Source organism: Pinus tabuliformis, chromosome Q, assembly GCF_031772625.1.
Source record: "Pinus tabuliformis cultivar Carrire ecotype Pingquan chromosome Q, CPIR1, whole genome shotgun sequence".
Classification (NCBI taxonomy): domain Eukaryota; kingdom Viridiplantae; phylum Streptophyta; class Pinopsida; order Pinales; family Pinaceae; genus Pinus; species Pinus tabuliformis.
In genome coordinates this window covers 565,437,063-565,464,717 of record NC_142296.1, presented here as the reverse complement: position 1 = coordinate 565,464,717, position 27,655 = coordinate 565,437,063, and the positions used below count along the sequence as shown (strand labels likewise).

Sequence of the window (27,655 nt, the reverse complement as noted above, 5' to 3'; positions counted from 1 at the left end):
ATATAACATGCAAGACATTTTTAAAAAAATTTGAGTTAGAATGTTGATTTTTGTTCATTATAGAAATTTAATAATTTTTTTATAAGTTCGACAATGGTGAGGCTACATCATGGTCATGTCCAAAAATAACACTCAAATACAGCGGGGAATTGAATTGGTGTCTTAACGTCAAAGAGTGTCTTAATAATGCATGTGATCACCATCTATCCAAGATCATGTAGACTATACAAATTTAATAATTAATAATATGTGTTTTTTATTTTTTCAAAGTTATAAATTCAAATTATAAATTATAAATTAATTAAAGATAATAGTTTTTAATTTAAAAACTATAGTACTAAATTTTAAAATATATAAAAAACCAATAAAAAGTCAAATCGTAAAACCCGCCCACCACTTTTTAGGCCGATAGGCCTTCCTTTGGAACAGACTTTCGTCGTTCCTTTGGCTCTCGTGCTGACACGTGGCATCGGATTCTGAATAGCTCCTTTGTTCCTCGTACTGACACGTAGCATCGGATTCTGGCGGGACAGTTCTGCGAGGGAGTGGTTCTGCGAGGGAATGGCGGGTCGTGTTAACTTCCTGCAGTTATCTTCCACCTTATGCACGACGTTCAAGACTCGCAGCGCTTCAAGTTCGCCAAGCTCCAGGGGAATTTTTCCAGTCAAACGATTAGAAGAAAGATCCAAGATCTGCAGATTATGCAACATACCCAACTCCTTCGGAATAGAACCCTTGATAAGATTCACCCGCAGTTGAAGTGCTTGTAGCTCTTTAAGCTCACCAAATTCGGGCGCAATTCTTCCAGTCAGACTGTTACCAGAAAGATTGAGAGTGCGTAGTAAAGACAGATTGCCAAGAGACCGAGAAAGGGTACCTTCCAAATTGAAGCAATAGAGGTCTAGGGCGACTACCCTTCTGCTGTATTTTCTGCAGCAAATGCCAGACCAGGAGCATATATTCTCAGAATTATCGGCCGTCCAGTTGGAGAGCTTCTCCAGTGGATCCGACGTGATGACCTTCCGGAACGACAAGGCAGCATGGAGGTCCCTTTTCTCGTGGACGTCTATTGATGATAAATTGAAATCAGGCTCCTCAGCCATGCGTTCAGAATCGGAATGACGTTGAAGTGAAGTTAATCCAGGGGGCATGGTGTCATACACATATTGATGGGCATGGGTATGGGAATTATATGGCTTAGACATTGCCGCAGGCAGAGAGGCAAGCATGCACAGAAGCAATAATATAAGAAGAAAAGGAAAAGCATTGTGATCCATTTTTCCTGATTGGATTTGAGTGTGTTTCACACCCTTGAGCTATATATATATATACACCATGCGCAGGTTTTCATATGAAGTCGACACAGCGAGTTTTCCACGATTGATGGGGAGTATAGATGAAAGAAGAGCGCGCCGAAATTATTTAAGACGGCAGCCCTACTATTTTTCTGGGCTTGTATGCCCCAGTCCAGTCAAGTCAGTCAGCCTCTCACCTATATTTTCACCTCTATTTTTCCAGTTCAGTCAAGTTTTTCGGCCGCCCACTTTACGATGTTCACAGGTATTTAATAGAACTGTTCTCTGTTGTATGAACAAAGAGTATTCAAGTACGTGGTCCACTGCTCTTTGTTTTCGGTTTTATGATTCAACCAACAACTTTTTTTATAAAGAAACACGTTTCTCACTTTAGATAGGTCGATGTTTACAACAACCTATTAGGGAAATTTTCATTCAGCTCTTTAATTCTTTCTATTAGTGTTGATAGGGTCAAAATCTGCATATTGTTTTTTATCATTTACCCAGTTGGTGACTAGCTCTGTCTCTCCCAGTATCTGGATTTCAGCAGTACCTTTCTTACTTGTTAAATTTTTCAGTATCGAAAATGCACTTAACTCTGCCCAGTAGTTGGTACCTTCTGCCAATGCAGCTTTGAAACAGAAACTATGGTTTTCCTTCAGAAATAACACACGTCCAGCACCACAAATCCCTGGAATTTATGGGAATTTTATCTCTCATGCATTTCAGATTCATATTTGCAATTAAAATAGTAGATGAGGATAGTTCTTGACAGTAGAGGTGTTTTCTTTATAATGAACTATTTCTTTTATTCTGGGCTCTTTACATGCTTGGTGATGCATGTTAGAGTGCCAAGTATTGTGAGTTTAGTTATTTTAGTTTGATATTGTCTAGATATGGCTCTTGGGCCTTTACTCCTTGGATTTTAGAAGTGCTATAATTTTCATTTTGGAGGACAGGTTTGTTCAGTTGACATTCTTTACTGTAGATTACAGCTGCTGGCTTATAATGTGGATAAGTTTAGGTCCTGTTCATCTTTTTGAAAGGTAAATGAAATGGTGTCATTGGTTGCCATATGAAAGTTTTTTATCTCAATTGGATATGTTTCTCGAATGAGTTCTATAGTTTTACTGCGCATTGGTGCTAAATATGTCCTGACATATGTAATATCGTTAGGGTCTAAGATTTGATAAGCCCTACATTGTACAAAAGAGTTCAAGAAGTTGGAAGATATCACAAAACTTTTGTTTCATGAATAGGATAGCAGGAAGTTGCTCATCTAATAATGCACTGCCATAAAATTTAGCAAATACTACTTTGATTAATTCTTCCACTGATTTCTCGGAAGTCATTATTCTGAAATACTATTGAAATCTTCTGATATTCATATGATATGTCAGTGCTCTCTTCGCTTACTTGTCTGTTGAATACAAGACATCTCGATTAATGACACTTGGAGGGATCTAACTCCTATCCAAAATGTTCAGCGGTGGAATTTCCCTTTGTTTAGTAAATACCTTGCTCACTATTGATAGTCAATCGATCCATCCTTGTTCGCATGTATTGTGGGGTCAAAGCTGATAAAGGCTCTGGCAGAAGGTGCTCTAGCGAGAAACAATGATCATTATAGTTTTGAAGGATTAATGTATCAAGAAAATCTTCAAAAATGAAGACACTATGTATATAGAAAGATCACAAGTTCTAGTAGATTGTTCAGGACCACACCGGATTTAAACCATCGAATTCAACTTGGTCTTACTGGCCTCAGTTTTCACATAGTTATCTTCAGTTTCAAGAAAGTTCAGCAGTTTCAAAAACTACATGATTCTAGAGTCTTCCCCATCCTGGCTGTGAGAGCTGGACAGATTAGTGGTTTAGTGGGAAATTTGTGGGGACAATATCCACAAGTCAACTTTTTAAAAACTCACACTGTCCAGAGGCACTTTGAGAATTGGCCTCCATAATTTCAATTCACGGTTTTCACATTTTACTTAATGCATGTCAATATAGTCTGGATGAAATTTTCGTATTCAAATTGTTCCAACAGATTTAGATTCGAAGGAAGTGAATCAGCTTGATCGAGATTCATAATTTGCTAATCAGATATAGGTTATGAATTTTGGGCTCGAGTTTCATTCCAGAATATGTGGCAGAGTATAACGCATATGTTAAGGTATATATCCCTAGTCTTAAAGGCACAAAATATAATTATGAAGGGAAGTCTATTTACAGAGTCATCCAATGTTTGCTTTATAGTGAAGGATCATTGGCATATTCTCTGAATATATGGTCGCTTAGTAGATTGTCTAATGTATTTGCATATGCTTTGAGCCATGCAACAAATTCCCAACAAAAGTGGCAAAATATTGTAAAAGATATTTGTGGCAAAGGATCAGCAATCAAAGGGTGAATTTTAGAATACAGGGTATTTAGTAGATAGGTATTTTAGTAGATCTAATGTACACCCTTGCCAGCTGGAACTAAGAAACACTTACCTGTCAAAATAGCGCAGACAATAATGTGAGTGCTATTTTGTCAAGCAGTGTTTGGGGTCTCTTGAAGATCAATATTCAAGTTTATTACAGGATAGGGTTCACTGCTGATCGGCATTGTTTGAAGATTGCTCCTTATAGGTTCATCTTATGTTTGCATAGAATTGGCATTGTTTGATGAACTCTGTCTTATTTGTTCTTTGGAAAGATAGGGTTCACTGGTGATCGGCATTGTTGAAGATTGCTCCTTATAGGTTCATCTTATGTTTGCATGGAATTGGCATTGTTTGATGAACTCTGTCTTATTTGTTCTTTGGAAAATTAAGTGCATGGCTATTTTTGTCCATGAGGATAGTTCTTTATGGCATGATAAGGATGGTGCTCTATATTTCACAAACTATATCTGGATGTGGATCCAAAAAAACAATTATATTCCTCTTTTGCCAACACTTACTAGATACTCAATTGGGTCAAAGTTTAAGGGGCTAGTGAAGGTTGGGATTACAGTCGCAAATGATCCTGAAGGAACCCCATCTTCAAGAATTCAGTATTGTAGGAAATGCAACCATATGAAGCCTTCAGGCTGTCACCATTGCTCTGTTTGTGGAAGATGTATTTTAAAGATGGATCACTGGTCAAAATGTATTCTAATAGAATAACCAAACACCACGGATCATAAGCATCTAGCAGCTACATTATTCCAAGTGGTCATTTCAGTTTTGAAGACAACTATTCCAGCCTTTGTTGAGATTAAACATGCCAGCTTGGTATAAATATGGAGGGTTCTAGGGTCCAAAAGGAGATTCCATTCTATCTAATGGATATGATGGCTACATCAAACAAAGCAACTTTCTTAGCATGTTATAAGGAGCAAGAAGAGACAGCTGACAAAATACTTAGCAATTACAGATTTCAAAATATTTAATCCACATTCTAAAGCAGCAGTCGAGCATATCTTGGGCAAAGATCATCTCCAGGTTTCTAGGCAGGCAGTTGAGGATTAATCCCATATTTTTAGGCACATAATCAATAACCGAGGATTAGGTGGTAGAGTTTTGAGCCAAGAAATCAGTAGTTCCATATTTCAAGAGGATGAATCATTAATCAAAGAGACACCTAGCAGCAGAAAATTCAGCAGTCAAAGGCACACGTGGTATTTAATAAAAATGTAAAAAAGGGCAGCTTTTGAGCATTTCTATTCCAAAAGGGATTTGTTCTATCTCCGAAACATTCGATACATATGGTAACCATATTTAGATTTAGTTTATTATTTGAAGTTATTATTGGGATCTATGTTGTCATGGGAAATAATATTGAAATCTTCTGAGTTACTAGGACCATAAGGATTTTTTATATTAGATCCAAACTTTGTTTGGCACCATTTTTCCATGCATATTAGAAAGGTTTTACTACTACATCATCCTTTATAGATCTAGGAGGACGATTAATAATAGAAGACTCAAGGAAATCAATATTCAATGTTTTAATGAAAAACGTATTCAAATTATCTACATTGTCTTTCAAATTTTCAAATTGAGATTTCACTAAAGAGGCATTTTCTTTTGCTAGATCAGTAGCAACAATTACTTTCTTGCAATTATTTAAGTTGCTTTATAGAGCATTTTGAGCTGCAAATATCTATGTTTTTCTCTTCCATAAGTAGATTTGGTAAATTTAGCAAATTGAGAATCCATTTCCTTTATTGTATGAGGAGACAAGGATAAGGATCTTTCTCCTTTTAAGATTCTTTGTAGTCTGTGTATTTCTTTTAAAATTAGACCAGAGTTTTCATTAAGCTCATGGAATGACCTTTTTAACTCCTGTGTTCTTTCTTCCATCTCAGTGGATTCTACGTGTCTACCAAATATATATTGTTTCATTTCAAGGATATCTTGTGCCATATCATCAAGATTTTGTGTTAAACAAATATCTTGGTCATTTGACTAATTTTGCAGGCACAAAAGATTTTGAAGCTTAACTGTATTATTTTAATAGCTCAATGGAGACCGCATTCGTAAGTGTTAATCTGAAAGCAGTCATAAGCAGTCATTAGAAATAAACTAAAACTTGATGCCCAAAATCACAATCCTAAAATAATCTGATAGCCAGCACAGCCGAACTTCATAAGATAGTATGGCCAAGGTCTACTAAATTTAAGGCATCCACAACACGCTGCATTTTCTGTTCTCTAAAGATGAATTGTTTTTCCATTGAATGCAGTATACCCCAGAACAGAAACTTTGTACACAAACTACATGATTTCTCACAACTGTCATTTTCTGCAATCCAGTACATGGTCCACTGCTCTGTGCTTTTTGTTGCTTAAATGATCTGTGTTTTGCAATACGAGAGAGCAGGTTGGGCTCTAGAGCCCAAATGGCAAGATTCCTTCTACATTAAACAACAAAAACATGTCAGCATTTTACCCTTCCATCACATTCACAAACTTCAGTTTTATATCATTTGGATGTTCAGCTTTCGAAGATGCTCCAGACACTCACAATGGGTTGCACACTGCTATTACTCTGTTTTCTAAAACTCTCAATTGCTTAGAAATTTGCAGATATGGACATAAATCCAATTCCAATATCAATTTACCATGTCCAATAATCTCAATTCATAACTTTACACAGACTTACAAGCAGAATAGCTCCTGTTCATCACTTTACACAGATTACAACAAGCATTGCTTCAAACGCACCAAATGCCCAATCTCTCAGCTATACAACAGATTATAAATCTATAAAGAATTTAGTTTTACTCCACCCCAATAAGGTGTGGAATGTTATATGCACAAGCCAGTACAACTGTTTATAGTTCATCACTTGAGTTAATTGCTCAACGCCATGATTAGTGTGAAATGGATGTTATTGTTAAGATGCTATGCTGAAAGAGCTCACTTTCTTTGGTGTTGCAACCACAAGTGGAGCTCCTGGAGAATTTGTAATAGCAAATTTGTCATGCATAAATTTGCTATCCACACTGGATTCATCTTTTGGAACAATCTTGTAGCAATAGTAGCTTTTTAGCCCATTCTGGCCTTTGTAACACACATGTCGCTGTTTTTTACTTGCCGGAAGTTCCAGATGACAGAAAATTTACCAACAGTGGCAACTAGATGGCACTCCTGCCTTCCACTCTCAGTAACCTGCAGTGATGAAGAGAATAGATGTCAGAAATTAGTACACTTGAAGAGCTAATAAAGGTTATATTGCAGGCCAACGGTCCTGTAAGGTTCAATTGCTACATGTTATGAAGTTGAAGTCATTTTCTGTGTACCTTATCCCTTCATAGACAATTGCTAACTTTTAATACATTATTATTTGTTTATAGTGGTGATATTCAAGAAGCATATGGCCAAATTTTTGTGTATCTGTAAGGCCATGTTTGGAATTTGTGTTTGGGAGAATCGAATGTAGTGGAAGTTAGAGACATAGAAACTTTGTACAGAAAATAAATGATTTCTCACAGCTGTCATCTTCTGCATTCTCTGATTATCGCTACTTATACTCAACATTCAATGGTTATGGTCAGTTGTTTGATGTGGAGTAGTCTTTTCATGACGGTACAGCTCCAACACTTCTAGTGTCGAAATTGGTTCGCGCTATTTCTCTTTTGGAAGGATATACGCAGATTACATAATTGATCTTAGTTAATTCGAATCTATATTATCTGGATTCGTAAGCCCAAATACAAGACCTAATTGCTTTTACAGTAATTTGAATCTACAATTCCTAGAGTAGTATTTGGCGGTTCTCTGGTTATCTCTGTTCGCAATTTCATGACTAAGCGTTACTGCTGTCTACAGATACTTGTATGGTGTGATGTTAATAATTATTGTAGACAAGTTGGTTATACTACCAATTGCATTCCTTATTTCACAAGATTTCCCAAAATACTTTGAAAAATATAATACATGAATTTAAAATCGGTTTCAAAATTTTAATAACGTTAATGTTTTAGTTGTAGTGTCAACGTTGTAATTTACTTTTTACTTAAAAAAAAAACGTGTTGCCAATAATCTTAGTAAGTATGAACGCGTTCTACACTTACTATATTGATATGAATGGTTTGGTTTTGGTTTTGTTCTTTTAATATCAAATGTACTGGTACAGGATGGTCAACGTGGTTATTGCCTTCGTCACTACTCAACTTTATATATGCCTGACTATCTATAGAACTCTCTTCCTTTTACTAATCCTATCGGCCTCTCTTTGTACCTTTTGGGACAATTGCTAGTCATGTAGCCCACCATAATTAGGCCGATAGGCCTTCCCTTTGGAACAGACTTTCGTCGTTCCTTTTTCTCCCGTGCTGACACGTGGACAGTTATGCCATTCCCTTTGTCTCCCGTGCTTCTTTTTCTTTGAGAGATTGACACCTGGCATTCTTCAGACGAGAATGTACATCTGACATCTGTGCACAGTTTTTTTAGGGCCGCTCTCTACTGACATCTGTGCACATTTCGTGATATTCGTCACGCTTTTCCTCCTTCAGTTACTCGTCATGGCCTTCATCCTTCAGTTACGGGCGGAACATGGCGGAACATGGCCTTCATCCTTCAGTTACGCGCGGAACATGGCCTTCATTTCTGTTATGGGCGGAGAGCTCGAGAACCATCGTCCTCATTGTTACAAGTAAACGAGTGTATGTTGTTGCAGGTTTCTTGTGAGTGCGAGAAATAATGGCAGGCGCAGGAAAATACTTATCTGTAACCCTGTTGGTCATTGTCATGATGGTGATGGGAGCAGCAGAGGTGAAGGCAGCTGCGCCCAGTCCGACAATGGAGGCAGGGGCTGCTTCAATGTGCGCCCTTCCCTCCCTATTCTCTGCCCTCGTCTTCCTCTAGCTCTCCAAAACCACAACAACATGCAGAACTGCTCCCTCCATGATTTTAGCAGTGGAGGAAAACCAGCAGAGTGGGGCTTGGAAACCCTGAACTCATCTCCCCCTGAACGCATTTCATCCTAGGTTGATGATGAATCGTTTGGTATTTTTAGTACTTCCCAGATAGTTTTTATTCATTGTTTCGATTTCACACTGAGGACATGGAAAATCCCAAATGCTTTCATAGTAGAGATTACATTTAGATTGTTTGGCCGTTCTTGCTTAATCGTTTTGACCTGCTTAAAAAATTTGCTAACAGGGGAAGAAAGGTTCCCCATGGACGGAGAATATGAGAACTTAAGCTTTGGTTTTTGTATTTGTCTTATGTTTTCTCATTCATTTCTATATTTTTTATTCGCCAATTTATTTTAAGGCAGTGCTTAAAAGTTTTGCAGAGACTTTTGTGAGATGAGAGGAAACTCAGGACAAAAATTTGAACATGCCAAAGGATGTTCGTATACCTTTTTGCCTCCATTTCATTAAGTTAGTTAAGGACAGATTTCTCTTTCTCAGTTTCTCAGAAAGAGAGAAATCATTCAGTCATTCTCATTATACTCTTAGTTCTCAAAAAGGGAGAAATCATTTCGTCATTCTATTTGCGGGTAAAAATTCCGTCAGTTTGTCAGCAAGCATTTGATAATTTCTCTGTTTACATACAATTGAGTTATGTCCTGAACCTATAATCGATCGATAAGGATGCCCAAGGTAAACAGCTAACGTCGTGGAGGATGAGCGTTAATTTATTCTGTATTTTCCTATGCGCATTCGTTGGCGGGGAATTTTTATTTTATTTTGTTGTATAAAACCAGAGTAGTTTTATTGTATTCTTGATACCATACCAGAGGTTACCTGTTTTAATATATTATTTCACACTCGCAAGGGTTTTAATTTCTTGTCTAGAGCAACAGTAGTCGTCCTACGGTATTATTGATATAGAATCTGCAGGTTTTCATATTTCTTGGCAGTTGCTTGCTAATTGGTTAATTATTTGTAACAGGGAAAGCAGTGAAGAATGGGGATCACTACAAGGAATTGAACATGAAAGAGGTTAGGTTTGTTTTGGTTTATTTGAGCCGTGATTATATATTTGTTTCTCCCGCGCAAAAATCATTCATTTACGCTGGAATTGCAGGAGAAAGGACAAAAAGTACTTGTTAGGTTGCAGAGGAATGGACAGAGAATAGTTACTTTGGTCGATTGGAAGAAAAAGGAGACACGAGGGTCGAGGAGAGGGTATGAAATCGCTAACTTCTTCACGGTCTACATGTGGTCTCCTACTCATTTTGTGTGAAGTTGAGGTAGGCATGTGCCATATCACTGAATGGTCGTTCGTACGGCCTATTTCTTACTTTCCATTTAAGTCAGCAGCTAACCCTGTCCAAGATGGGGTTAAGTTTTTAACCCAACGAGAAAGTCTTCCTAAACAGTAGTGAAATGACCATATGGTAAAATAACCATATAGAAATATGTTCTGCCAACTTTCAAATTAACTGTTCATTAACTTTATAGTATCTGGCATAACAATGTGTAACGAATCAACCATCGACGACAATATTTTGTATTAGTGCTTCTGTTCTCCCTATGTCCTGCTTCAATTCGTAGAAACCAAGTTTTTCTTCTTCAATCCGTCGAAACCATGTTTTTCTTCTTCGAATATGATCATTTGGGTCGACTTACCGTAATTTATAAGAGTCTCGTAGCATGACTTTGCATAGTATGCTTTGTCTCACAGCATGTCCCATCGGCGAAGGTTGAGTAACCTTGAGAAACCTGCATAAGTGTTCACAAGATCATGTTACCAAAAAATTGGGAGTTAGTTTATTGTTACAAAGGTTAGAACATGGCATAGACATATTGCACTAAAACTTCCATTGCATTCAAATCAGAGTGCAAACAACCTCTTCAAATTTTATCTGAAAAATAGTCTTCTTTCTCAAGGTGCCAGAATAAAATAGATCACGTGTAGTAGATTTGTTCATGTAACATGAGACCGGTCATGTTATTGTTTTTTTTCCTTCCAGAACAAAGCATTCAGAAGCCAAAATTAAGGCCCAGGTTATGAATTGAATATTATTCCAAAATCCCACTTTCCAGTAGCAGCGTACATGTTTGAGAGCATCACATATGTTCTAATGTTATATGGTTCCATATCAATAAGGCACTCTGCTGCAGGTTTGCCTATCTCTATATTGTCATACCTTTGGCAGGCACTAAGTAGTATGCCCTTATTATTGTTTCACCATGGAAATTTAGCCTTGTTAGATTACATTCCGCATTCACATTGCTTTAAGTAGGTTTTCTTTCATCACAGCTGGACTATATTATTGCCTAGGTTAGATTACATTCCGCATTCACATTGCTTTAAGTAGGTTTTCTTTCATCAAGATAATATATAGCTAAAAGTAGTTTCCTTCTAGGAAATCATTAAATAATACTAATAAATAGCTTTAAGTTTTCTTTCATCAAGATATATAGCTATAGGCTAAAAGTAGTTTTCTTTCATCTATAGCTAGGAAATCATTAAATAATACTAATAAATAGTTTGTGGTATCGTTCTGCACCCAAATAATTTCCCTACTTGTATTTCGTTAATGTATCCTCTCTTTCAGGACCATACAAACTGTTATTTGCCTCATATATACAAATACAATAGGAAAGAGAAGGTTGTACTTGTTTTTGTAGCTATGTTTGGTTCCTTATTTCAAACGAGTAGATGAGATATGCAGTTGTTAAGCATTGTATGCGAGGCAGACTGTAGATGTTCCAGAGGCTCTAATAGATCGAGCTCTGATAGGGTTTGGCTTTGTTGAGAGAGTGGCATTGAGCGTGTATCCTGTAAAAGAGGTTGAACTGGAAAAGATGTGCTATAGTGTGTAGCATAGTTTGAGTCAAGAGAGAGGTTGAACCATTGAGGAGATGTCTCATGGTGGTGGGAAAGGAAATATGAGTTGAGTAGGTTAGACTTAGATTTAGGCTAATTGTTTGGTTTAATTTTTTTCTTTTTTTTAATAGAATGAATATCTTTCATATGTGGTGCAACTCAAACGTAAAATTTGATGACCCATCATAGTTGATTTTCCGTTAAAATTTCCCAAATATTAACAAATTTCAATGCCTTTTTTCAAATTTGCCCACTTTTGAACTTCATTGTTGAGATTTGGCGAATCATGTGATTTAGGTTGCATGGGAAAGTATACACTAGAAATGAAGCTATGATGAAGTGCAGACTGAAAAGTGGGGATTAGATGGATGATAGTTCAACATTTCTCTTTTTATTATGCTTTCATTTGTTTTCCCTTTCACTCTAGGATTGATGCTGGAAAACTCTACTTGCAGTGGAACTTGTGGTATTTACTATTTAGTGCTGCAATGTTCCTCCAGACTCTATTGTTCTTTTTAAATTTGGAATGATTCATTTTATGGTGGGATTCCACAGTGTTTATTTCATGTTTGATAAATTGTGACACTGTTCTTTCCCACAGCCTTTAGTTTCATTTTGATTATTTCTTTTATGACCTGCCAAACTGTTCAATAAGTCCATGTGAATATTAATACAATTCTTTCAATTTAACATTTCTATCGGCCTCTCTTTGCACCTTTTGAGGCAATTGCTAATATTTATTAAATATCATAAAGTGGGATCAGGTAGACAGAGGAGTACATAATTGTTTTATAAACCATAAGGGGATTGGGGCGTGATTTTACTAGGAGGTTGCGCTGGCAAATCGAGTGGCTTCTACATGACAGCCCCCGCACTTGAATTTCGTTAGGCAAGCCCTCTTGATGTGATTTTTTACAGCAATGATTTTTAATATGTGCACAAATTAATTACTTAATAATTTAATTAAAAGCTAATACAAATAATTTAAAATAATTTGTAAAACAATAAATTTTACTATTTTAATAAAACACAAATAAATTAATTAACTAAAATAAAATATATAAATTTGTAATAAATAAAAATAAAATAAAATTAATTTTATAGAAATAAAAATTCATAAATATATTTATTAAAATATAAATAAAATTTGGGTTACCCATAAAATGCATTTGGCTCTTAAAGTAAATTTGTAATAAATAAAAATAAAATAAAATTAATTTTATAGAAATAAAAATTCATAAATATATTTATTAAAATATAAATAAAATTTGGGTTACCCATAAAACGCATTTGGCTCTTAAAGTTCACTGGTGGATCAAAGGAAACTTGGTATATTTTGCTATTATTGGATAACAATATTTTTTGGTGCAAATTTTTTTTCAATAGCCTCATCATCAATTTATTCATAGTATTCAGTTTCACAGTTGAAGACATCATTTCATCAACATAAATAAAAGAGCTTAAAATGGGAAGAAGGGAAAAGAGGAGTAGAGAGGAAGGAGTTTATATTTTGGGCACAAGGAAACTTGTATCCTGTGAACAATATTTCTCGAATTTCAATCAAGAGATTATTATTTATGCTATTGGCAATTAGTGTTCTTATGTTTTATTTTTCTTATATGTTATGCATCTTTGATTCATCTGTGTAAATTTAAAGTTATATGGATGCTTTGAGAGGCTAAATTGATTATCAATTTCCTTTATGTCACAATGTAATGTTATATTCTACACAGAGAACAGAGACTAATGATACTATCATCTTGTTTTTATTATACCTCTAGTTAAAAGAAAGATTATTGCCCTGCATTACATATAACCAGGATTTGTTGTGTCTTTGAACCATAGGAATATTATTCTTGTTTGTTATCTTGAATGTAATACATTTGTTAAAATTTCTTCTAATTTCTTCTTCAAATCATAAACTAATTCAATCGTAATTATTTGCCTTGTGTGGAAGGTAGCCTCTTGATTGTATATTTGAGTATATATTGTTTCATAGTTCATTGCACAAGAATGAGAACATAATTGAACCTTTGTTTAAGTTCTTCAGATATTTTGGTATGATTGACTCCATGCCCAATGGATAGGCTTTAGATTAAAGAGATTTACAGACTTTCATCTAAGTATGTTTCCAACTCTCTTCAAATCCTTTCATCTAATTTGGGATCTTCCCTTTGTGCATAATAAGCTATTGTAGTGACAATGAACAAAAAACTTTATTCAAGTATTGAGGGAGCACCCTCTGACCCAAGGGCTAGGTTGAGGTCGAAAGTAGGTATAGTTCCTAGACAACTAGCAAACTATCTCAAGGAGTTACAACACATTTGCTTTGTTGTCGGGGAGCTAAGATTCAAAATATTTTCCTTGAGGCGTGACAATGATCAAATCTTATTTTTCAAGGTGGCAAAGATCATACACAGGTTGTGGATTTTCACCAAGTGGCTCTGAAGTTTTGAAGACTTTGATGGACAACGAACCATGTTCATAAAGAAATGGAGGACTCTTGCAAAAATAATCAGGCATAGATGATGACTTTGTTTCAACAAATTTTAGTTATATTATTTGGTCCATTGCCAATTCTTCCTATAAATTTGAAAAAAATGTCTTCTACTTTGTATAAAGAAAGAATGATATATTCAAAGCTTCACTTTATTTACTGGAAAAAGAAAGCTCAATTTCTTCTTACACTTTCAGTTAGAGAAGCCCTCTTTGTTTATGCCCTTCGAAAATAATGATGAGTCTCCTCCAAGTTCTCTTGAACAAAAGACTTTTATTTCAGCTCCTAAAGTCAGTGGTACACCTTGTGGCTAGCCTGTAAGCATTCATCCATGGGTTCTTAAAAGATATGGGCCTCTTAAACTGCCATCTATCCTTCATGGGATGCCTTCTAAGTATCTCAAGCATCTTCCTAGGTTTAATGGAGAAGATATTATTTCAGCAATGCAACATATGATTGTTTTCCAATACTTTATAGACTCATTTGAAATTCAACATGATGACATCTTCATGAGGCTATTCACATAGCCATTGTAGGGACGAGTTAGAAAATGGTTCAAAGACTTACCAACAAGTTCTATTAGTTCTTGGGTTGACTTTCACAATATTTTCTTAAGCAAATGGGATGAAAATAAATCATATGATTATTACTTTTCTGAGTTTTGTGATATGAAAAGAAGGAAAGGTGAAAATATTACTATATTCAATAGGAGATTTGAAAGGATTTATAATGATATTCCTATCGAAATAAAACCTTTTGAACTTGTTGCTAGATTATATTAATTACAATAACTCATAAACCTAAATTTTCATTTTATCTCAGAAAGAGGAAAGCTCCAAGCTTAGAATAAATGTTTATTGATGTTGAGGAAATAGAAAACAATTTTTGGGCTTGTAGCAAACTAGTTGATTGCATAGAAGGAGAGGCGTTGATTTTAAATGAGTAGCAAATTGAAGAAAAGTCAGATGTATATCCTTTTGCAATTCAGAATTTTGGAACTCAACCAATGCCTTGCAATTTCAGAGGAAAGGGGATGGAAGATGTTCATATTTCAAAACAAAAAACTCCCATTCCTTTTACAACTGAAATTTATTTAATTATTGATGATTGCTTCACAGGTTTTATTGTTAATTTTTATGACGGAACTTATATAAATATTCTTGATGATGGAGAAGGTAATAATCATAATGAAGGATCTGAGCTGAAAGAAAATTATTTTTAAGACTCTCAAGGAGAGATAATTATTTCTTCCCAACCTATTGATTAAAATCAAGATTGTGTTGTTGAAGAACGTGTAGATCTGCTTCAAGACAACATTGTTGAAGACGAATTCAAAAACTCTCCTGTGAACAAAATGTTGCCGCCTATTTTCTTAGATAATTTTCCTCTTTTGAATATTTTTAGAGACTTTATTGTTCATAAAAACCAAATTCAAAACCTCTTTCAACTCCAACAAAAAATTATTCTTCTAAGGAGATTATTTTATTGAATAATATGAAGAGTTTTGAAAGTTGGTAATGTTCCCTTTTGCAAATAGTTTATATTAGCAATCTTGTGAAAGCAATGAATTAGTGTACAACAACTATAAAACAAAGTTTTGGAAACACAATTAGGGAATTATTGATGAGCTGGTCTTAGTCAAAGAATTCAAACGTGAGGAAAGCAACTTATTTTCCTTTTCATTTCTTTCATCAGATTTTCAGAATGTGGAAATTTGCATCACCAAAGGAGCAACGAAATTAGAGAATATATAGAGGAAGTTCAACCATGTAGAAGATGAAGAGGTGCTTGTTATCTCTTGTCAATTTCGTGATCTTGTAACAACCTACTTAAATATTTTTTTCAACTCAAATTTTGCAGATTTTCTTCATTGCCAGTATGAGTTTCAACATCATGATCAATTGCCAGTATTTAAAGTTTTTTTTTAATCAATAAAAAGTGAAAGAAAAGTGCGCTCAAGAAATAAACGACTTTCATGCTTGCACTAGAAATATGATTTTACTTAACCATAGTATTAGAGCAGATTAGTATAAGATATTTCTACATGAATAAGCTCGCCAAAATGAACATTCAAATTTTAGCTTTGAGTGGTAGTTTGAACAATTTTCTTTCAACAAGAGGAGAATAAAATAATTCATATTCCAAAATTGGTGTCAAGCCTAGATTCTACAGTTTTAGAAAAGGTTAAGGTGCAAAGATTGTTTTGCAAGGCAATAATAAAGGCAATTGGTCCACTTGTTGTTAGCACCTCACAAAGAGATGTTATCCCCCATGAAGCCAATGTTGTAATATAAATTAACTCCACTAAAATCATTGACCCTATGCAAGCCTAACTCATTAACCTTGTCCCCTAAGCCATTTTTCTACCCTAAGTCTCATTATTCAAATCCACTTTTAATTAAAATAAAAAATAAAAATCAATCAATCAAATATATACACACATAAATACATAAAATGATTCATATTAATTATTAATAAATTAATTAAAATTAATAATGTTTATTTAAAAACTATATTAATAAAATTTAAATTTAAAATATATAAAAACCAAACGAAAAGTCAAATTATAAATCCCACCCAACATTTTTCATGGAGCCTGCGATTTTTCTAGGGGAAATATAATATAATTTTTTATTAAATACACTGCCAAACATAAAGTGGGATTAGGGTTACATAGTTGTTTTATAAACCATGTGCGGGGGGTTGTGGAAGGAGGGGCATTTCATTGGGAGGTTGCCACGGTAACACCCAATAAACCGGGTGGTTTCTACATCAAAACCCCCTCCTTAAATTTGAGTAGGCAAGAACCCCCAGATGTGATTTTTGACCACATTTTTTTTTTTTAAACAGAGAGAGATTTTATATTATGTCTACCATAATCCTTATAGAAAACTCCTAACAAAAACTTGTATTTGCAAAACATCACAAAATATTAAAACAAAACATTTTATATGGCATTTGATGGCCCCGCCTCAGTGGCTTCTGCCTACTGCTTAGCATCAACATCCTTGACTTGTTGCTCTCGATCTAGTGCTCTTTTGGTCCTTTTCTTTTCTAGTTCCTCTCTGGTATCTGGCTTTGCCAAGGTACCTTTTTCTCCACTGCTAATATTTTACTCCACCTTTGCTAGTCTAATGTCCATGGAAGTTAACTCATTCTGAAGTTCTAATTGCACCTTTTCATACTTCTTTTGCATCATTTCATATTTCTTGTCTAGTAGTGTTTGAGGATCTCTTGATACATGGATATAGTTATAACATCTATTGGCACATATATCCATGAGGTAATGAGTCTATCAAGAAACATACTAAACCTCCATATGCATAAGATTTTGGTCATATATTCACTCAATAAAGCAAGAGTCAAAGTCTGGTTGAAGATTGATCTGAGGATTGTGTTGGGACTTGGAGAAGTAATTAAATGCAGAAAGCAAAGACAACGACTTAACAAACCTGTTGTCATTACTACAGTCATTGACATAAATCACATAAATTCAGCAGTCTCATAAATAAGGCCATATTCAAGAACATAATTCCTCTATTGACCAGAACATACATAATCTCATTTGAGAACATACATAATTCAAGGGTGGTATAATGTTTTGACATGTAGTCTCAAGATATGACCTTGGAGTACATAGATACAGTATGTGCTAAAAAATAAGAATGGTGTGGCAATTTTTCTTCACTTATACATTACAACAATTGTTGTCTTCCATCAGAAATGCTAGCCTCTTTGAAACACTTGATGTTCCAGCAATGATTACCTAGGGTTTCCTTAAAGTGGCCCTTCTCTTTGGCAAAACTTGTGTGGCTTGATAGAGTGGAACTATGTTGCATCTACAAAAGAGAGAAATGTTAAAGGTCTCTAATATATAATTGGAATTGAGGCCTTTGATAAGGCCATGTTGGCATTATTGAACATACTTACCAGAAATATTGATAAGTTTTTGAAGATGTTGGGGATTGCATAAATATGCTAATATTAAGGTCTAAGGGCATCATTGCTTGATCCTAGTTGTTGTTATAGAAGAAAGGGTGTAAATGAAAATTCTAGGGTTTGTAAATTGTAGCATACTAGAAGGCCTTGGGGTTTGTGGATAAAACCATAGAGTTGGACCTAGATTAATGTGTTCGTTTAAATCCTAGGTTATGCAAGGAAGGAATGGCAGCATGTTAATGATGAGGATGAGATTGATAAATTTACAATATGTATGCAAGAAGGCCAAGATCAAGAGGAGATGACATTACCATATAATCCTCAAAAGATAAGTACTTTATATCGACTATTTTCTTAGTTATTATTGTTGGTGGCGCTATATTATTGGTTAGCCTCTTGTCTTTGTTTCTTTTGTTGGGTTGTAATTATTCTTCCATAGCCTCCTAGTGAGGATTGTAGGTACATAGTGAAGGTTTCTAAGGATCTAACAGCAGATGGAAGTAGTGTAAGAACGAAGGAAATCTTGTGACAAGAGGACTCTCCCAAATCTGTGATTTATGTTGAGAAAAAATTGTACTAGATGAGATTTAAGCTCAGAGGGAGTAAGAAGATTAGCAAGTTTAAAATATACCTTGATTATGTCGAAGGGAAGTCAGTGGTGACTTCCAAATGGATCTACAATATCTAGCATGAAGCAGGTGGCAACATAAACAAGCAAAAAGCAAGAGTTTAGACTAGAAGGTTCTCCCAGAAAGAGAGAAAGGATCATGATAAGACATTTGCTCCAGTTGTTAGGTACACTTCTGTTAGAAATATTATCATTTATATTACTTTGAAAATTTCACCAATTGGATGCAGAGATTACTTTTCTCAATGGAAGAAGAAGCGTACATAAACCTACCTCAAGGCTTTGAGGTACATGAGAAGAAATATCATGATTGAAGAAGACTTTGTATGATCACAAGCAGACACGTTGGGCTAGGAATTTTTGGATTAATGGATATATGATGATTCTTCATTGATATTATTATTATGTGACTTATTTTTTATGGGAGTTGAAGGACTCAAGTGACAGAGGGAGAAGCAATGGAAGGAAGATTTGCTTCTATTATAGAGGGAGTTCCAGTGAAGGAAGCAGTCATAGGAATATACATATTGAGATTGGGTAAAGAGTGTTGAAGACAGGAAGAACACATCAAGATGATGATTAAGTTTGGATTTTTCTTAGGCAAGAAGCAGACATCTATCACACTCAAGACTGCAAAGGTTGAGTATATTACAGTTAGTTAGACGAGTTGAGACGTAGTGTGGCTTCAGTAACTTCACGTTTGATTGTTTGATTAGGTGTAGGATAATATCATGATGATAAGTTGAAGAACATTAATATTTACCAGGCATGCTACTGAAGGGAGAAGTGACGCTCACAAAAATCCTATGTTGCAAGCCAAAGTTTGTACACTTTAGGGACAAGCTTGAGAAGTTTGTACACTTCAGGGACAAACTTGAGAAGTTTTTACACATCATAGACAAGCTTGAGAATTTTGTACACTTCAGGGAAAAGCTTAATAATTTTGTATACTTCAGGGACAAGCTTGAGAAGTTTGTATACTTCAGGGACAAGTCAGAGTGGTTGATAATATTTTCCTCAATTAGAGGGAGTGATGATGTTGTTGCGTCAAGGGTAAAACATCCTCCCTAGGTCAGATAATAGATAAGTAAAAATATTGACCAGGGGCAACAAAATGTGGCTAGGGAGAATGGTCCAGAGTGCTCCCCAAGTGGGCGATTGAATGCCTCTAGCACTGGGCAAGAGAGTTACCATTCAATTAGCATGCAGGGATGGTAATATCCATTTTCGATTGTGTTTCCTTGAGATATTAACTTTATAACTGGTAATGGTGTAGCACATGAAGCTCATCTCGCTAGATCGATTCATGCACAGTTTTAAGAGCCATCCCAAATTCCCCATGAGCTTGACTGGATAGAAAGATATAATGAGTAGCTAGAAAAGCATAGGCATGGATTTTCTTGTTAGTGATCATGAATGCTAACGATAAGAGATATCAATTTGAGAAGGAAAGTGATTTGTGTAACACTTAATGGAAATAGTAAGTAAACTAAAAGGATAAAAACTCATATTGTGAATCATATTAAAAATCATTGTCGTGCCATTAAGGATAGAGGATATTGGAGTGTGACAAAAAGGACAAATCCTTATACGTCGCCCTATAAGAATAAGTCCTTTGCTCGTATATCACTCTTCAAAACCAAATCAATTAGACTTGAAAAGTATTGAGTGTGTAGACTTGTTGAGGAGACTATCGACATGCTAGTGAGGTAAATTGTCACCAACCATTTTTATCTGGATTTTTTAGAACATTTTGGAATCAGATGAATGGGCCTCACATTTTTCTATCATATTTCAAAAATATTCTCCAAATCAACAATCAAATTAAATTCAATGTTATTCACCCACTCCAAATTTTTCTTTGTGGGGTTTGTGCCCAGGCTATTCCTCAGGCTTAGACCCAAGTACATCGTTGGGTTAATTTCCAGGGGTGATCTTCAAGCCATTTCCCACATATTCCTCATACTATTATCTTATGTGGTCTCACATCATCTTTTGGTCTTGGAAGGTCCGCTAGTAATATGAGGAATCCAATCGTACTTTATGTATATTTTATAATTTGATTATACATGAAAATCCAATATCGCCAGCAAAATATTATAAGAAATTGAGGGAGAAATAAACGTAAATTTAGGTTTTATCTTAATAATAGAAATATAAATAAAATTTAATGTGTTGTAAGTGTTTTTTTTGCAGTTAAATGTAAATTTTTTATTTAAATAATTCAAATTGAACAGTTTTATAATTGAAAAAAAAAAAAAAAAAACAACTTTCATTTAGCATCAAATGTCTAAGTTTGAAATTAATATTATCATTATAAAAATTCATCAACTATTATATATTATATTATACTAAGTGTATTTCTTTACATACTGTCCCAAAACTAAAAAATGTTAAAATTTAATAGATTTTACCATTTAAGACCCTTTCTTGAACCCATGAACCTTAAATTGAGCTTGAAAGTCCCCTTTCTAAATCTAGGTGAGCTATCTGGTGATTTCTTGCCTCCATTGCTTCCAAACTATTTTATTGATTAACTTTACAAAGCATGACGGACTAGACTACCAAGGGATATTGAGATTGAATGTCAAACAAAGAAACACACTATGACTACTCCATGTTCTCAACCCTGGCTACCATTACTCCCAAATATTCAGTCAATACTATATAGTCTATGAGCCTATATGTGGGTTTTTATGCCTTCCTATGTCTCTCTTAGAACACAAATTTGATCCCCCATGTGAACTACAAGCTTTACCCACTCCCAGGAACTAATTTGTAAGGTATTCCCCCATGCAAAATATCAATCACTTCAATGCAAGGTAGACTTAGTAACATCTCTTTATGTCTCCACAAGACCACACTTAATGAGCCACATGTGCCTTCAAATCTCAACTAGCTCACACATTACGCAACATTTATCCCTAAATTACACCATAATCACTAGAGAGATGCAACACTAAGTGTCCTTTCACCACTTTATATTGCTAGAACACAACCCATCCATGAACTAGTAATGAAATACAGTGAACCATAACCAAATTGTAGAGACTTTTTCATGTCGAAACCTCAATAATCAAAACATCCCACTCTATACTGGAGAGCCTCATGGAAAAAATTGCATTAACTCCACTATCAAAAAAATGAAATACATGAAGGTAGTAACTGAGGGGTCCTTTAATTCCCCATACTTTGCACCATGAAAATGTGTTCACATGTCAACCTCTACCAAACTAAATTGATCCTTATTGAATTCATGGAGTAGGTGCTAGTATCAATGCCCCCCAACTTATACTTAACCAACCTTCTTCCAACTATATTCAAGAGTTTTCTAAATATTTCGCCAAAGCATTACTTTCCCCTAGTACTTGGTGGAATGTAATGGACTCAAAATTTAGCACCGTGTCTTGAATTTAGTGAAGTAATATTTGCAAAAAACCATATCTATGGATAGAACAAGCGTGAAGGATAAGAAAAATGATGGATGAATCTCTTACTATTGTGGTTTCTTAACTATATTGTCCTTGCTAGATCTATCTCTTAAAACACACTTGAGATTTTGCTTCAATATTAGAGGTCACTTCCAATCCCAAGGAAAAGCTACTTTTATGTTTTCCTCCAAGTTTGAAAAGGGAACCCCCTACCGCTACCACCCCTGAATTTCCCTTTGAGGCTTCATAAAAAAAAAAAAAATGTTGTTTCTTTTTCATTCTCTATCGATGAAACTTATATTGGTTGAGCCTTATCTTCCATCCTTAATCTATAAATTGTCATGGATATTCCATTGGAACGATTCGTCATAATAGATCTAATAAAATACTAAAATATTTATGTTGAAGGTTAATTCCTTTAGAGTGCATATTTTTTAATTACTAGTTTTTCTCTTATATGTATGAAATAGTTTAAATGGAAAAATAGAGAACAAAAAAATATCACTCGCCATCTACAAATAAACACAAGATCTACCTTGGGAAACTCATTATGGGAGAAAACGTAACTAGAAGGTGACATTTCTCTACTATCTTTTCTCTAGTATGGAAAGGTGCAAATACAAAGAAAGAGGTACTCTATGTGGAGTTACTTGAGAAATTGATTCATATAGGATAATTATATTATTTTTCACCTGTCTCGGTGCTTTTAGAGTGGAAAAATATTGGAGGAATTAGCATGCAAGAGCAACTTTAGTGGCATGACCCAATTTGAAGAATTTGGTTCTGAAGCCTTCCAGAGTCATTTTGAGGCCTTAAATGACATTGTTTGGAGGTAAAACATTCTTGCATAAGTGTTGGACCCTATGACACTATTTTAGACTCAAATACCTTTCCAATGGTGCAAGAATTGCATCAATCAGTTTTCCTATAGAAAAGTTATGCCTCCCAAAAGTTGACCTATAATACTTGACCACCATGGTTCGAGAGGATGACATGCCATCCCTCATTACTCATGCAAAAGGGGCTATCCATGTGGTGACTTAGAAGAAGACTTTAGAAGGGTCAAATGTGCAACTCTAGATGAGATTTGGAGTGAAACTTGACTCCTAGTTGGCTATCGAGATATCTTACAATTGGGCCACTAGGAGGAAAAGGGGTTCCATTCATTTTTAATTGTATCTTGTTCCATGGTAGAGTAGAACAATTGGGAGTAGGCATGAGAGAGAAAAACGTATGGAGTTAGCGTTCTATAGTAGCCTATCAGGCCACAAGTTTAATATGACTTCCTAAAGAGTGTCTTCTACTTTCTACTTGCATTATTACCATTCCAAAAAAAAAAAGAGCAAAGCAACCTCACCTTCTAGTTGGGTTTTCTTCCGTAAGGGTGTTCTGGAGCATATCTTGTGCTCATTGTGTTTATGCGTGATTGTATTTTATCATTCTCTAATTTCCGCATTTTTATCTATACATACATAAGCAGAAAATAACAATTAATAAATCTAGAATATAAAGAAATTAACCCTAATAGTATAAATTTGTCTATTTGTATCATATCTATTGTGATAGATTGTCTAATGGAATATCCATACCATTTTACGAAGAAAAAAATTGTCACATGTAAGGCTAGTACAAAATCTTAGACCCATATGTTTTTCTCTCTAACTTACCACTCCTAGTTGCTCTACTCAACTATGAACAAATACAATGGCATACAATGGAACCCTCACTCCTAATGGCCTGGTAATTAATGTAACCCAATGGTCGACAAGAGGCAAGTTTTCAACTTCCTCAACCCTTAATCAGAGTTGTGATTTTGAACTTTTTAGAATCTTCTTGAAAGTCTACATGTGGCTAGATCCACATGTGTGAGTAATGGGGGTTAATGTGGCATTCACTCGTAGCATGGTAGTCAACAAGGTAGGTCAACTTCCAAGAAGAAAAACATTCTCATATGAGCTTTGATTGAGACAAATTTCACACCATTAAAAGGGTCTTCATGTCTAGATCAATATCAAGAGAAAGTTCATAGGTTTCAAACCTAATAAGAAAATTGTTAAATTCCTAATTAAAATCAATAACTAACCATTAAAAACAAATATATTTATCCTAAAGAAGTGAAAAGATATAAAGGATATAGATGATATTATGTTATAAACATAATATATAATATTACACTTTTCTGTGTGGATGTGATAAGTAACGACTTCAAGGTTAGAGGACCTGAAGTGCTTCCACTCAACAAAATCAAATATAATGTGTGATCCGATCAAATTGATTAAGGTGGTTCCAGTCAACACCATCAAATCTATTTATTGAGATTACACTGCTTTCACTCAACACAAACATATTTAAATCTGGATGAAAATACAGATCCAATTAAATTGCTTAATTTAATCTCCTCATCTCATTTTGGAGTATGGTTTTTCATCTTTATGTCATTTTCTTGCATGGGCCATCCTGCACCAACCCGATATTTGATGCCATATGCAAATATCCAAAATCTTTGCGCACCGCAGCTGGGACAGAGATCTTTATGAAATGAGCATCTAGACAACAATTCATTCAGTCCTATCCAAATGGATTGGTATTTTCAAAAATGACAAAGAACAAGTCGGTCTGTGCCATGCTCTCGGCTGCAGAAGGACACCCACCATGTGCAATATTTCAGATTAGCACGGCACCTTCTGTCGCAATTGTGGCAGCCGTAGCCATATAAACATCACCACAGTTTCAAGATGAGCCAATATATTCCAATTGATAGCACTTGCAATACACTAGAACAGCTGTTTATAGTGCCAGTATAGTAGTAGTTTTAGCAATTGTTCTTGCAGTCTAAGTGGTTTCCAGTAGCAAGAAATCCCTATTGAAGCTGCAAGTAAAAGTTTATGAACTTGCAGAAACAATAGGAGATTGGGTTTTGGTTATTTTTATTGGGTATCATCAATCTAGAATCTCTGAGCTTCTGTATTGTAGTTCTTTGAATATTTCTTTTTCTCTATGGATTCTTTGATTAAATATGTGGATCTCCTTATGTTCTCAATCCTATGGTGGGTTATTAGTATCTCAGCAGCCCATGAGCAGTCCATGGAATTGGGTCCACCAAGTAATGTTTCAAAGCATCTGTTCTTTCCTGATTTCAAACCCCACAGCAAGAAATACCATGACATCAAGCTTCTGGGCAGTGCAAGTTTAGCAGAAGATTTGGGAATCATACAGATCCCAGCTCCGCCCTCTGATCCAGAAGCCAACATCTCATTTCAAGCAGGTAGGGCAATTTACTCGTCTCCGATCCGCCTCTTGGATCCGAAGACTGGTACACCTGCATCGTTCCACACTACTTTCTCGTTCCAGATAGACAGCACTGTATCAGCGAGAGCAGGCTTGGATGCGAATGGCCATGGAGGGAGTGGCCTCACCTTCATTCTTGTGCCTGATGAAGTAACTGTGGGCAGACCAGGGCCATGGCTTGGGATGCTGAATGATGCATGTGAAGATGACTACAAGGCCTTTGCAGTGGAGTTTGATACATACAAAAATGAAAAATTCGGTGACCCCAACGATAATCATGTAGGAATCAATCTGGGCAGCATAATTTCTAATACAACTATTGATGCTGCAGATGCAGGGGTTTCATTCAAGAATGGGACGTTGGTCAGGGTATGGATTAATTATGATGGGAACAGAAGGTGGATTGATCTGAGTCTTGGCAGAGAGAGAGATGATAAACCATCCAAGGCCATCTATGCTGCTCCTCTGGATCTCTCAAGTTTTCTCAAGGAGTACATGTTTGTAGGGTTTTCTGCTTCAACAGGACATTTTACACAGATACACAACATTATGTCCTGGAATTTCTCATCCACAAGTCAGGCCTACCTCCGCATGCCCACTGAAGCCACCTGTGAAAGAAAGCTATTTCTGTTGGGGAGGAGTCACAGAGAGCCTCCTAGTGTCTTTCTGATCTTCATAGCAGTTGTGGTCCTATGTTTGATTGTTCTGTTCAATCTGTACTGTAACCGAAAGCGGCAAGAGAAGCCCAAATTTGCAACTGCAGCATTGGTGGGAAAGAAGCACAGACCTAGACCTCCCCATAAGCCAGGGCAGTTCTCCATGTCTGAACTCTCTTTAGCCACAAGATCATTCAGTGAGGGAGAGATATTGGGGTGTGGAGAAAGGGGTATATTCTTCAAGGGCACCTTGCAGAATGGCTCTTCAGTTGCGATCAAAAGGTTTTCCCCTCACTTGATTCTCCATGCAGGTTTTGATAAAAGAAAAATGCTCAAGGAAATTAGGGTTTTGAGTAGAGTAAGGCATCCTAATTTGGTACCCCTCAGAGGATGGTGCAATGAGAAAAAAGAACTGGTTTTGATCTATGAATACATGCCTAATGGGAGCCTTGATAAATGGTTGTTTGCCAGAGGGGTTCTTCCATGGCCAAGGAGATTTAAGGTGGTGAAGGATATTGCTGAGGCTCTTTGTTTTTTGCACAGTGGGTGGGAAAAGAGCCTGTTGCATAAGAATGTCAAGATCAGCAATGTGCTCCTTGATGTCACATTCAGAGCTGTTCTAGGAGATTTTGGTCTCATCTATCCATATATGAGTCATCAGGACAGAAACCTGAGTACCAAGAGCTTGGTTACTGCTTCAGATGGAATAGATCACGATCAACTTCTTAGGCCTCCAGAAAGCATTCATCTAGAGATACCCAATAAGAAAATAGATGTGTTTGGATTTGGAGTGATGGTGTTGGAGATTTTATCAGGAAGGAGGTCTCTAGATCAAAATCTTCCAGAGCAGGAAGTTGATATTTTGCAATGGGCATGGAATCTGCAAGAGAACGACAAGCTGATCAAAATAGTTGACAAAAGATTAGAAATGAAGTGCAATCCAGAGCAGGTATTTTGCTTGTCAGTCATAGGCCTTCTCTGTACTCTGAGTGATCCCAGTTCCAGGCCTTCAATGGAGGAAATTGTTTCATATATCAATGGGGAGAAGTCACTGCCACTCTTGCCTTCAAACAGACCTACTACATATTTCCCCTATCCCAGCACAACAGAACTCTGCAACCTCAATTCCTGCTCATCTAATGTAAAGATCGATCTCCTTGGCAGCAGCAGCAGCAGAAGACAGTAGTTATGCACAAGTGCCTGGTGGTGCATCCTCCATCTTCCAATGTCTGTGACTATTCTTCCTCCCCATCTCCATTCAATTCATTGGTAATTTCAGTTCGGGTGTGTGAATGCCTTATTTTCCTGCAAGCTATGTCATTTCAAAGTTCATTTTAGGTTATTGAATGCCTCAGTTTCCTTCCAGTCTGTAAGTTCCTTTGTAGATGAACTTCGCACAGGGTAACAGCCATGGATATGTGTTCATATAACATTCTTCATCATTATTGCGCAGTACTGTTTATTCCTCTGATCCAGATAAATCTGGACCATCTTTATCATATCTAGCCCGCATGAATTTCATCACTACCACCCACCCACCATTCAAGTTTCATACGTTGTGGAATAATAGCTCAGTGATAGAAGCAACAGCTTCTCTTTCTCCGGAATAAATTTTTCGATATATTTTTACCATTCATACGAAATCAAAGTGTGTACTCGCG

General features: G+C 35.8%; 2 protein-coding genes across 2 annotated transcripts; both read left to right on the top strand.

Moving 5' to 3' along the window:
• The first annotated feature begins 509 nt into the window (after positions 1–509).
• On the top strand, positions 510–10,298 carry LOC149220701 (uncharacterized). Its single transcript, XM_089384875.1, has 3 exons — positions 510–1,560; positions 9,672–9,721; positions 9,807–10,298. Exons 1-3 carry the CDS (start codon positions 1,458–1,460, stop codon positions 9,963–9,965), a joined length of 312 nt encoding a protein of 103 aa, XP_089241001.1. The 5' UTR covers positions 510–1,457; the 3' UTR covers positions 9,966–10,298.
• Positions 10,299–24,630: 14,332 nt separating this feature from the next.
• On the top strand, positions 24,631–27,424 carry LOC149220700 (L-type lectin-domain containing receptor kinase VIII.1-like). Its single transcript, XM_089384874.1, has one exon. The coding sequence runs from the start codon at positions 25,048–25,050 to the stop codon at positions 27,178–27,180; it is 2,133 nt and encodes a 710-aa protein (XP_089241000.1). The 5' UTR covers positions 24,631–25,047; the 3' UTR covers positions 27,181–27,424.
• The last annotated feature ends 231 nt before the right edge of the window (positions 27,425–27,655 follow it).